We start from the raw sequence: 12905 nt of genomic DNA, 5'->3' as shown, positions 1-12905 counted from the left end.
ACCAATGTCCTGTACAGCCGCAACATGACCTCCCAATTTTTTGTACTCAATGCTCTGACCAAAAAGGGGAAAAATACCAAACGCTTTCTTCACTATCCTATCTACCTGTGACTCCACTTTCAAGGAGCTATGAATCTGCACTCCAAGGTCTCTTTGTTCAGCAACACTCCCTAGGACCTTACTATTAAGTGTATAAGTCCTGCTAAGATTTGCTTTCTCAAAATGCAGCACCTCACATTTATCTGAATTAAACTCCATCTGCCACTTCTCAGCTCATTGGCCCATCTGGTCATGATCCTGTTGTAATCTGAGATAATCCTCTTCACTGTTCACTACACCTCCAATTTTGGTGTCATCTACAAACTCACTAACTGTATCTCTTATGTTGCATTCAAATCATTTATTTAAATGACAAAAAGTAGAGGACCTAGCACTGATCCTTGTGGCACTGATCCTTGTGGTCACAGGCCTCCAATCTGAAAAACAACCCTCCACCACCACCCTCTGTCTTCTACCTTTGAGCCAGTTCTATATCCAAATGGCTAGTTCTCCCTATATTCCGTGAGATCTAACCTTGCTAAAATGTCTCCCATTGAGAACTTTGTCAAACGCCTTACTGAAGTCCATATAAATCACATCTACTGCTCTGCCCTAATTAATCCTCTTTGTTGCTTCCTCCAAAAACTCAATCAAGTTTGTGAGACATGATTTCCCATGCACAAAACCATGTTGACTATCCCTAATCAGTCCTTGCCTTTCCAAATACATGTACATCCTGTCCCTCAGGATTCCCTCCAACAACTTGCCCACCACTGACATCAGGCTCACTGGTCTATAGTTCCCTGGCTTGTCCTTACCACCTTTCTTAAACAGTGGTGCCATATTAGCCAACCTCTAGCCTTCCTGCACCTCACCTATGACTATTGATGATACAAATATCTCAGCAAGAGGCCCAGCAATCACTTCCCAGCTTCCCACGGAGTTCTAGGGTACACTTGAGCAGGTCCTGGGGATTTATCCACTTTTATTCATTTCAAGACATTCAGCACTTCCTCCTCTGTAATATGGACATTTACCAACTTTAAGAGCCCATTGTGCATCTGGACAAGCACTGTCAATCCTGAGTTGCCTGCATGATTCTTGATATTTGCTGTGGACATGACAGGCAAGAGAATATCAGAAATGTGCAGGCAGGGACCGGGAGTTTCTGTTGGTCAGAGATGTAGAGGCAGGACTTCCATTTCCTCCAGGACCAGCAGTGGAGGTTGTCACCCTGAACAGTGTCATCTAGGCTGTCTGGAGGAATGCACAGCAAATGTAGAAAGCGGCTCAATGACCTTCTCCACTATGCCAGCATAAATGTCACCATCTTCTTACCAATATGTCACACTCACCATCTCTGCTACTGTCCCCACTTCCCATCAAGGTTCATGCTCTGCTATTCTCATTAACATCTGCAACACCTTCCCTCACATGCTATTATCAATCCCAAACCTTAATTGGCAACTTGCTAGGGAGAAATATGACATGATGCTGTGAAAAACATAAAAGGTGGTGTGAGCTGCTCCTCACATCGCAATGAATCCTCACTGAATTTCTCATCCAATTTTGCCATATCCCTTGCCATGACCCACATCGCTCAGACCTGTATAAGGTTTCTCCCTGTTTTTCTAATCTCTACAACACTAGGAATAAAATTTCACCTTCTATTTATCTTGCTTCCTTTCTGGAATTTCCCTCTCACTTTTGTTTTTTGAACTTTTTGCTCCATTGAAATAATACCAATTATTTTGCCTTTTAAATATTAATCTATTGAACTGGGTTCTTTCCTGGAATTTCCTACAATGGTTTGAGTGCTGGAGGAAGACTTAACACCCAGTTGTAGTAAGGTAAAGCACCAGATATGTCAGCTGTCAATTGTAGTCAACTGGCTCATGTGTATCACACAGCCCACAGCTGAAAGAAAGGTAAGAAAATTGGTTACCCAGTTGTAAAAAATATGTAGTATGCCACTGGTGCACAAGAATGGTTGGATATTGCACCTCATTTCAATACAGTCCAAACTAACACATTTCACAGACCCTCTGCAAACCTGATTTCTCAAGGTAATTATATGCAAACTTCTAATATATATCTTACCTGCAAATTCATTAAAGTGGTTTCCGATATCATATGCTTGGTAATTGTAGCCAGTATATTCATAATCAATGAACTTTACGAGTTCTAAGAAAAGAACAACATTTACCAGTTATTATTTAATTAGTAAATTACAATTGAACTTTATCTCATCACGTTTGGAACTACTTGGAAAGATAGTGGATGCATTGTTAGTACTTTGTTTCAAACTTCTCTTATTTCTGGAAAGGTCCCTACTCATTGAAGTGAGCAAATGTAACCCCACTCTATAAGAAAGGGGGGAAGGGATGAGTGGAAAATGTCAGATGTGTTAGTTTGGCACCAGCAATGCAGACAATGTTAGAATCTATTATAGTGGATATTGTATTGACATTCAGAAATTGGAACCTTTGGAAGAGTCAACAAGGATTTATGAAAGGGAAATCATTTTTGATTATTTGTTGGAGTTTTTGAGCATGTAACTTACAGCATAGGCAAAGAAAAGCCAGTAGAAACTGTATATTTACATATTCAGAATGTTTTTGATAAGGTCCCACACAGGTTAATAAATAAAAGTAGACTTATTGGATTGGGAAGGGATGTGTCAGTTTGGATTAAAAAATACTTAACAACAGAAAGCAAGCAATAAGTATAAGCAGATCATTGTCAGAATGGCTGGCTATTATGAGTGGGACAACAGAAGGGTCAATGCTTGGTCCACACCCTACATACATGATTTGAATGTGGAGAGCAATGTTTCCAAACTGTAATATTTACAACTGGGTGGGAATGTAAGTTATAAGGCTTTAAGCAAACTTCACAAAATCTTGGAATGAACTAAGCAAATGGCAGAATGTGGTAGATGAAATATCATGTGAATAAGTCTGAAGTTATTCATTTTGGTAAACAAACACGTAAAGGCAGAAAATCTCTTAAAAGGTGAGAGGTTGGAAAATATATGTATCCAAAGGAATCTGGGTGTCCTTACCCACAAGTCACTGAAAGCTAGTAAGCAAGTCCAGTAAGCAATTAGAAAGGCAAATGGGTTAGATATGTTGACATTCATTTCAAGGGGATTTAAGTACAGAAGTAAAGATATCTTGCTGCAGTTGTTTGGAGCCTTGGTGAGACTGCACACGATGTATTATGTACAGTTGTGGTCTCCTTATTTAATTAAAGATATCTTTGCCGTAGAAGAAGTTCAGTGGAGGTTTGTTTTATGAGGAGATATTGAGAAAACTGGGTCTGTATTCACTGAAGTGTCAGGTAATGTTAAATGATCTCATTGGAACTTATACAGTTCTTACTTGCATAACAGGGTCAATATAAACAGGATGTTTCTCCTGGTGATTATAGAATAAGGGATGTAATCTTAGCAATGGGAGTGGGCCAGTACATGTGGAGTTGAAGAGGAATTTCTTCAATCAGATGGTGGTGAATATATATAGTTCTCTAATCCAGAGAGCAGTGGAAGGTTAATTATGGAACATTTTTAGGATAAAAATTGATAGATTTCTTGAGACAAATAACATTAAGGGATACAAAGATAACATAATGAAGTGGCATTGTATTGGAAGATCAGCAAATGATCTAATTGAATACCCTTCATGTGGCTGAACGGCCTCCTCCTATGCCTCTGCTCCTGTATTAAATTTTGACTATTCCAATTCCCTCTTTTTTTTCCCAGTCCATGTGTTGCATGTAGCTGGGATACAGTTTAATTTTAATGGGAATCTTTTGGTACCTCAGTTAAAGATTACAACACCTACATACATGAGGGCTGGCACAATGGTTCGCACTGCTGCCTCCCACCATCTAAAGATGTGCAGGTTAGATGAATTGGCCATGCTAAATTGCCCATAATATTCAGATATGTGTAGGTTAGGTGTATTAGTCAGGGGTAAACTTAGAATAATAGGGTAAGGGGATGGGTCTGGGTGGGTTACTCTTTGGAGGGTTGGTGTGGACTTGTTTGGCCGAATGGCCTGTTTCCACATTGTAGGGGTTCTGTGATTTGACAGTGAATATCAACAAACATTTTATGAAGAGAATTGCAATGTGCCAATCACATCTTGTCCCATAAAAATGGTCATAATACCAATCAGTACTGAAGACCATGGTAGATTTTCATCCTGCTTTCTAGCCGCAGGATGATGTGGAGGTGCCGTGCTGGATTGGAGGTTTATTTGGAAGTATCTGTTGGACTATAACCTGGTGTTATGTGATTTTTTTACTTAGCCTAAGGATGCTAAAGTAACTGCAACAACTTATCTACTGCCTTAAATGAAGCTCACCACCACTTTTTCAAGTGGATTTAGAAATAGACACCGTGTGCTGGTCCTGCAGAGTCTCCCAAATCTCATTAACGAATTTTTTTTAAAAACACTGCTCATAGAACAATCTCACAATCATAAACTGCTCTGAAATTCCTATGCCCTCTGAGTTTACAACACAAGTACGGTCAGTAAGGGGTTATACTTTTTGTTATTTTAGGGAACTGTTCTTATCAGCAATCCAGGGATCAGTTTATGTTATTAATGCTGGCAGGTCACTGGCTGTCCTTTGACCATTCCAGCTCAAGAGAAGGTGCAAATATTTTACAGCAGCCTGTTCCATCTTAGTTTGTCATATCAAAGAAAGAAATCATTGGAACATGCTAAGGTGCAGTTTTCAAATAGAAAGGCGAATGGCTTGTTGGTCTCTATTGCAAGAACATTTAGGTACAGAAGTAAAGAGGTCATGATGTAATTGTATGGACACTCATTGAGACCCCAATTAGAGTTTTGGTCTCCTTAGCTAAGAAAGGGGAAAACCAGCCATATGGAAGAAAGATTAATCAAACTGATTCTTGTAATTGTGAGATTATTCCATTAACAGTCTTTTTGTTTGATTCATTAATGAGATTTAGGAGACTCAGGCTGGACTAGCACATAATGCCTACTTCCAAATCCACTTGAAGAGATGGTGGTGAGCTGCCTACTTGAACCATTGTAGTCCATATACTAATTCTGCAGTGATTCTTCTAGATGTTACACATTGCTGCTGCTGTGCATCAGTGATGGAGAGAGTGAATGCTTGTGGATGTGGTGCCAATCAAGCAGACTGCTTTGTACCGGATGGTGACAAGCTTCTTGAGTGTTGTTGGAGCTGCACTCATCCAGGCTTGGAGGATGTGTCTCATCACACTCCTAACTTGCATTTTATAGATAATAGACAGGATCTGGGAAGTCAAGAACTAAGTTACTTACTGCAAGATTCCGAGCTTCTGACCTGCTCTTGTGGCCACAGTATTTATGTGACTCATTCAGTTCCCCCTTTAATGATAAACCCTCGGATCTGTTGCTTTTGAGCATGGATTTCTTCAGTATCTGAGGAGTCACAAATGGTGCTGAGCATTGTGCAGTCATCAGTGAACATCCCCACTGCTAATCTTATGGTGGATGGAAAGTCATTGCTGAAGTAGCTGAAGATTGTTAAACCTGGGTCACTTTCCTGAGGAACTTCGATACAGTTATTTTGGAGCTAAGATGACTGACCTCCAACATTAGAGGAGAAAGTGAGGACTGCAGATGCTGGAGATCAGAGCTGAAAATGTGTTGCTGGAAAAGCGAAGAAGGTCAAGCAGCATCCAAGGAACAGGAAATTCGACGTTTCGGGCATAAGCCCTTCATCAGGAAAGTGGCTTTCTGATGAAGGGCTTATGCCCGAAACGTCGAATTTCCCGTTCCTTGGATGCTGCCTGACCTGCTGCGCTTTTCCAGTAACACATTTTCAGCTCCAACATTAGAGCCAGCTACCTTTGTGTGAAGTATCAGTCCAACTAGTGGAGAATTATCCCTTGATCCCAGTCTTGCTAAAGTTTCTTAATGCCAAACTCATCAAATGTGGCCTGTGATATCCAGGGCAATCACGCTCACCTTCAGCACTTTTGTCTAAGCTTGGACCAAAGATGTAATGAGTTGTGAATCCATGAGTTTGACAATGTCAAGATGTTGCTTAAATAGCCTGTGAGCTGGCTGTCTCAATTTTGGCACTTGGCCTCAGATGTTACACACTGCTGCTGCTGTGCATTACTGGTGGAGAGAGTGAATGTTTGTGGATGGGAGGAATTTGCAGGGTAAATGAGGCTGTATTGTCATTGCTACAGTTGTTGTTTCCAATAACTAGCCTGATATCAGGTAATCTGCCCGGTTTCATTTCTTCTTTGAGACTTTTTAGCAATTTGCTATAAAAGTATGACTTAGTAGGCCATATTAAAGAGCAGTTAAGAGTAACCACATTGCTATGGGTCTGGAGTCAGCACTTTTCCTTCCCTAAAGTACACAAGTGAACAAGATGTTTTGTTAGGAAAATCAACAGTGATTTCATGTTCCCATTAGACTTTTAATCCCAGAATTTTTTTTAACATTCTAATTTCGCCATCTGCTATGGCGCAATTTGAACCTGGGTCCCTTGATGATCAGTTCAGTGTCAATACACCGCACCACTGTCTTTCCTGAAATTATGAAGACCACGCCTATTCCACAAGCGTTTCGAAGAATAAGAGGCGACCTCATTGAAACTTAGGCAATTCTTAAAGGATGTGACAGGAAGGATTTGAAAGGATATTTCCTCAGGCAGGTGGGGGTCCAGAATTAGGTGACATAGTCTTAGAACAAGAAGTAGGCATTTAGAACTGAGGTGAAGTGGAATTTCTTCACTCATGAGGTGTGAATCCTTGTAATTCTGTACTGTAGAAGGGAGTGGGGGCCCACTAAGAGTATATTCAAGACAGGAATTGATAAATTGTGAGATGTTAGGGTTAATGGGGATAATGCAGGAAAATGATGTTGAGGTAGAAGATCAGTCCTGATTTAGTTAAATAGTGCAGCAGACTCAATGGGCTTAATTATTTACTCCTGAGTCTATTTTCTATGCTCCTACATATAAGAAGATGGAAAGGAAATTGCTGAAAGTTTGAAATAAATTGAAAATTTAAAAAATCATTCTTGTAAATAGATGCAATGAAACATGGGAATATTTGATGTGAAGTTATGTTGATATGTGATTGTCCTGTTTGTCTCAAGATTCAGAAATGATGGAAGTTGTGAGGAGCAAAGATCTTCTTTAGACTGTAGAAGGGTTGATGAAAGGACAAGATATTTAATGGATGGGCGATTCAAAACACAAAATCAAGCAAACTAATTGTACTACATACTCTTCACAATCTCTCTGGGACCACTGTCAAAATGTATAACCAGATATGCATGGACAAAGTGCATGTTTGTGACTTATAAAGGAATATATTCAACAAAGACCCTCTTGTTCACTGGTTTAAAGCTACCATGCAAACATTGAGATCTACAGTCTTGTCCTTTGCTAGTCAGAGTTGTATATGTTGTGGATCTTGGTCACAGATCTGGCTGCAGCAAGGAGCAGAACATTTCTTGAAACACAGCCTTCTCAGACTGTTGGACAGTACACCTCAGTTGATAAATCTAGTTGCATGAGTAATGCTTATCACGCATGTCTTTACAAACCCTTGCTTTTCCTCTTCTCCCAGAATGAATCATCTGAAAGTGAAAGAGCTTTGTGTATCTCTCAAATACTAGTTTCTTGTAAATACAATTGTCTCTCAGGATGTAAGTTCCTCTGAGTAGAACAGGGAAAGTACATTTCCAAGAGCTGCAGTCAATCCCAAGATATGGCCAATAGTCTTTACAAGTAAGTTTACTTCAGCAACTTCCTTATAGTTAACACACTGAAATATATGGAAACTGACATGCATGATTCATAGGGCAATAAGCAAAATATGGGTCAAGAAACAGATAGGGAAACATAATCCCTCAATAGCCGATCATGTTGGGAATTTAAATACAAGTAACCTACCTTTCCAGTCAATGTACAAGCCGTATTCCTTTTTACAATACTGTCTGTTCATATAAAATATAATTTACAAACAAAAGCTGGAAATGCACAGGCAATGCGACCAACTAATCAGATCATTTCAGGATAGATTCCTAGAAGCAATGATGATATGCAGACTAAATTCATTGCTTACTATATAGATTAGAGTCTCCAGTTTGGCATTAAGGTTCAAGAGCTTGGCAGGGTGGAAGGGAGTACTGTAAACCTGGACTCAAGTTGCTCAAGAATATTTATTTATTCGTATTAAAGTGCTGTCTTAGTAGTGTTCTCCCTTGAATTAGAAGGTTGTGGGTCCACAGATCTCCTTGAGGGTTTAAGTACATGCTCAATTATTTGCTTTATGAGCCTAGCTTCTGGACAAATCGCCCCGCCAGAGGCTCTTCTTTCATCCCATTTTTAAACTGTTTATCATTCAACTTGTAATTTTTTTTCTCTTCATTCTTCAAGCCAAATCGATCACTTCACACTTTTCAACATTATATTTCATCAGCCATTTGTTCCCTTTGTGCACCAGCCTATGTCCTTTTGCAGGTAAAAACAATGACTGCAGATGCTAGAAACCAGATTCTGGATTAGTGGTGCCGGAAGAGCACAGCAGTTCAGGCAGCATCCGAGGAGCAGTAAAATCAACATTTCAGGCAAAAGCCCTTCATCAGTATGTCCTTTTGCAGCCTATAATTTTCCTCAATGCTTGCTACATTTCTCAAGTTTTGTGTCATATAAGGATGTTAATCACAAATGTTCAAAGACCAATATAGGTCAAGAAATACCATTTTGACTTGAAGTATTTTGTCAACTGAGATTCATAGTGTCTGGTTTGCCACTGCTCAGAGCCATTTTCCGTGTGCAGATCGTCCACTTTTCACCTCATGACTTCATGGGCCCTGTCTCATGGAATCACATGGCAGGCAAGGTTGAAGTGCCTGCCAATGCCCTGGCCCCATATTTAAAGTCAGCTGTTCACCACTTCAAATGCTGCAAGCCCAGAACTGGATCCATGCTGGGATGTGCATCAATTACTATGGAGGACAGGACATAAAAAGGGGAAGCTTGGTAACTCCCTTCACCAGCAGCACCTGGAGATGCTGGTGGGTGGGGTGGTGGAGAGGAAGGCTCAGCTTTGTCCTGTGGACTGCCAAAGAAGGCCACTCAAGGCTTTTACTTGCACCATTTCAGACACTTTTACCTCAGTACAGAGTTGCCAGGCCCCTGTTGCCTATGCACACTGCCCATATAGTGGCCAGAGAGATAGTGACCTGCCTTTACTTCGCCCCCCCCGCCCCTCTTTACTCTTTGAGCTCCCAGTCTATCCCATGCTCTTTGAGATCCCACCTTTCTGTTTTGAATGCCCTCCTTGTAACTAATTTTCAGTAACACATCACAATTTATCCTAACCATAGACTTGAGTTACCCACTTTTCCCAGAACCCCATTGGCTGTTCCTTAATATTAATGTAAAAATCTCCAGGACTGATCTTGTCCATCTCTACAGATTGAACTGAAAGAACAGTCTAAACTGAGCAGGGCCAAACTTCTGGACTGATGCCTCCAAAGTATCTGAATGGGGTACTCGTAATCTCCAGAATGGTTACACCTGACCTGCAGGACTGATTGGGGACCAATCCCAGGACTGGAATCAGGCAAGCTTTCCTGACTCTTTGCAGTGGCACCCTGACAGAGCGGTATTTCTCTTTGACCCCATTAAGGACTGTAGGTCTTTTATGCACCCTCTCAAGTTTAATAACATCTTTCTTATAAAGAGCTAACCAGAATTATTCCAAAAGTGGCCTCACCAATATACTGTACAGCCACAACATTTCATTCCTACTTCTATATTCAACATTATAATCAATGAAGGCAAGCGTGACAAATGCTTCCTTCACCACCCTGTCTACCCATGACTCCACTTTAAAGGAACTATGCCCCCGCACCCCAATGTCTCTTTTTTCGACAAAACAGCCCGGGGCCCTACCATTTAATGTATAAGTCCAGCCCTGGTTTGCCTTACCAAAATACAATACCTGATGTTTATCTGGATTAAACTCCATCTGCCACTCCTCAGCCTACTGGCTCATTTGATCAAGGTCCCATTGTATTCTGAGATAATCCTCTTTTCTGTCCACTGCAGCACCTATTTTTATGTCATCTGAAAACTTATTCACTATATCTCCCATATCCACATCCAAATCATTTATATAAATGATGAAAAGCAATGGGGTTTGAGCTACAGGGAGAGGCTCAATAGGCTGGGGCATTTTTCCCTGGTGTATTGGAGACTGAGGAGGCTGATAAAATCATGAGGACCATGGATCGTGTGAATACCCAGGTCTTTTTCCTAGGATGGGCGAATCCAAAACTAGAGGATTTAAGCTGAGAGGGAAAAGACTTATAAAGGACCTGGGGGGTAACTTTTTTCATACAGAGGTTGGTGTGTGTATGGAATAAACTTCTGGAGGAAGTGGTCAAAGTTGGTACAATTACAACAGTTAAAAGACATCTGGATGGATATATGAATAGCAAAGGTTTAGAGGGATATGGCCAAATGCTGGAAAATGGGATTAGCTCAGATGGAGTTATCTGATCTGAGTGGATGAGGACTGAAATGTCAGTTTCCATGTTCTATGACTCTATGACTGCCCCGCCTTGACTTTTAGACTTAGCCATTTGCTTGATGTACATGCAGTGTATTTAGTGTGTAAAATGCTGGCACATGTTGTAGGTACAACACTAACGTAGCATTGTAGCAGACAGCAATATGGCCAGCCCTGTGACTGCTCAGTACTGTGAAGCATGACAAGCTATCTGCCTCTGAAGATGTGCTATAAAGCAATGCAAACTACAGAGGCTGGAAACTTTCAGGTAAATCCAATATGAATGAGCGAGAAGAAATGAAGCCAAGATCTCTGTTAACTTTGTGTCTTAGATGCATGGGACACATATGTGTACACAAAGTGAACAGGCAGAAGTATGCAAATCTTATCAGTCTCTAAACTCTCAAGTCAAATCCTAAAAGATGCAAGTGGTGTTAGATTTGGACTGAGAGCAAGCTTGATGATAGGGCAAGATTGGTAATTTGCAAATGTCAATGTGCATGGATGAAGGTCAATGGAGGATGGTGTCCACAAAGCATTCATCCATTAAGGAAAGTGAGTTAAACTGGAGAATGTGACATACTACATCAAAAAATGTGGTGCTGGAAAAGCATAGCCGGTCAGGCAGCATCCAAGGAGCAGGAGAATAGAAATTTTGAGCATAAGCTCTTCATCAGGAATTCCTGATAGTGATCTCCACCTCACTTTCTCCAATGTGACATACTGTCTGACTCATCTTGTCTATTCCAAAATGGAGGTCCACCATGGACATTACATTCAGTTCAGGCTTTTTACTGATTTTTCCTTCTGGGAGTGAGGTTGTGGAGAAGATAGAACTGGTGAAGGCTACGACAAGCAATCAGTGAGCTGCAACTGCCAAGTTTCCATTCTGATTTACAAATTGGGAATTTGCAGCATCTTGTTTCTCTGGAAAGATGCGGAGAATTGAAAGTGGCAGAGAAATGGACTAATTATGAGATGCTATAGAAATAAGGTAATCACTGTTTGTTTAACGTTTAAGGGGAAAATCAAGAAATGTCTTCTCAATGTTAAAATTTCATTTTTTTCATTCTTGCTGTATTTCTCAACTTTCTCAACATTGCCACACTCATCCAGGAAGGGGAAAGTTCAGTCCCATCAAAACAAATCACTGGGGAGGAATGATCAAAATGGAGGACAGAACTCATGGTCTGAAGTTGCTGAATCCAATATTTAACATAAACCCAATGCAAACAAGAGGAACATCACTTTTTTTTTGCCTAGGTTCGTTGCAACCTACAGGACTTGACTTACCTATGGTTTGTCTCTTCTCTACAACAATGCCCAATCCAATTGCCTTATGTTCTACAGTGCCTTTGATCTCTAATCTTTCTGATCTCCCTCATTCCAACTTTTAGAGTCACAGAGTCATAAAGCTTTACAGCACAGAAACAAACCCTCTGATCCAACTCATCCATGACAACCAAATATTCTAACCTAATCTAGTCCCATTTACCAGCACTTGGCCCATATTCCTCTAAACCTTTCATATTCATATAGCCATTCAAACCCGTTGCAATTTTACCAGCCTCCACCACACCCTTTGGCAACTCATTCCATACAAGCAGCACCCTCTGCATGAAAAAGTTACCCCTTAGGTCCCTTTTATATCTTCCCCATCTCACTCTAAATCTATGCCCTCTAGTTCTGAATTCTCCCAGCCCAGGGAAAAGACATTATCTATTTATCCTATCCATGCTCCTCATGACTTTATAAACCTCTATAAGGACTCTTTGCAGCCTCTGACACTGCAGGGAAAACAGCCCAAGCTTATTCAGCCTCTCTCTATAGCTTCTCTGACCTTCCCTTCTGTTCTGCTTGCTTTTCCTGCTCTTTTCAACTACGTAAAGCCCATCATTTTTCCACTGCTCTTGAGTCTCAAACAAGAGTCTTACTGGACTCAAAAGATTAACGATGTTTCATTCACAGATGTTGCCAGGCCAGCTAACATTTTCCAGTCTATTCTGCTTCCATTGCAATCTTCAGAATCCTCAGTATTTTGCTTTAGTTTTGTAGAAGCAGCCAATACTTGAGTGCTGCTGAGAAACTCAAAGACATGCCCAGAATAGTGCTATGCAGACTGAGAGTGATATAATAATTTCTGTAGATAACAGTGTTCAAACAGACTTGAAGCAGTTCTTTGAAAGTGTTCTTAGTATTGCTAAGTTGATGCCTTGGAGGAGTTGTGGAAGCTCCATGGAGTATGAACCTACTGTCCTCTCTCAGGATGACAACAGTCAGGTAGTCCTTCAAT

The 12905-nt window shown here is 40.6% G+C and overlaps 1 protein-coding gene across 1 annotated transcript in view; it reads right to left on the bottom strand.

The window, feature by feature from the left end:
- The window catches only part of LOC132824298 (ethanolamine kinase 1-like), a 378459-nt gene that overhangs the window by 105910 nt on the left and 259644 nt on the right, over positions 1-12905 (bottom strand). Inside the window, exon 7 of the mRNA XM_060838642.1 lies at positions 2140-2223. Within this exon, the coding sequence (XP_060694625.1) occupies positions 2140-2223 (84 nt within the window). The remainder of the gene's footprint in view (positions 1-2139; positions 2224-12905) is intronic.

This window comes from Hemiscyllium ocellatum, chromosome 18, assembly GCF_020745735.1.
Source record: "Hemiscyllium ocellatum isolate sHemOce1 chromosome 18, sHemOce1.pat.X.cur, whole genome shotgun sequence".
NCBI lineage: Eukaryota > Metazoa > Chordata > Chondrichthyes > Orectolobiformes > Hemiscylliidae > Hemiscyllium > Hemiscyllium ocellatum.
Note: the sequence above shows the minus strand (reverse complement) of the source record. Positions and strands in the feature narration are given on the sequence as shown.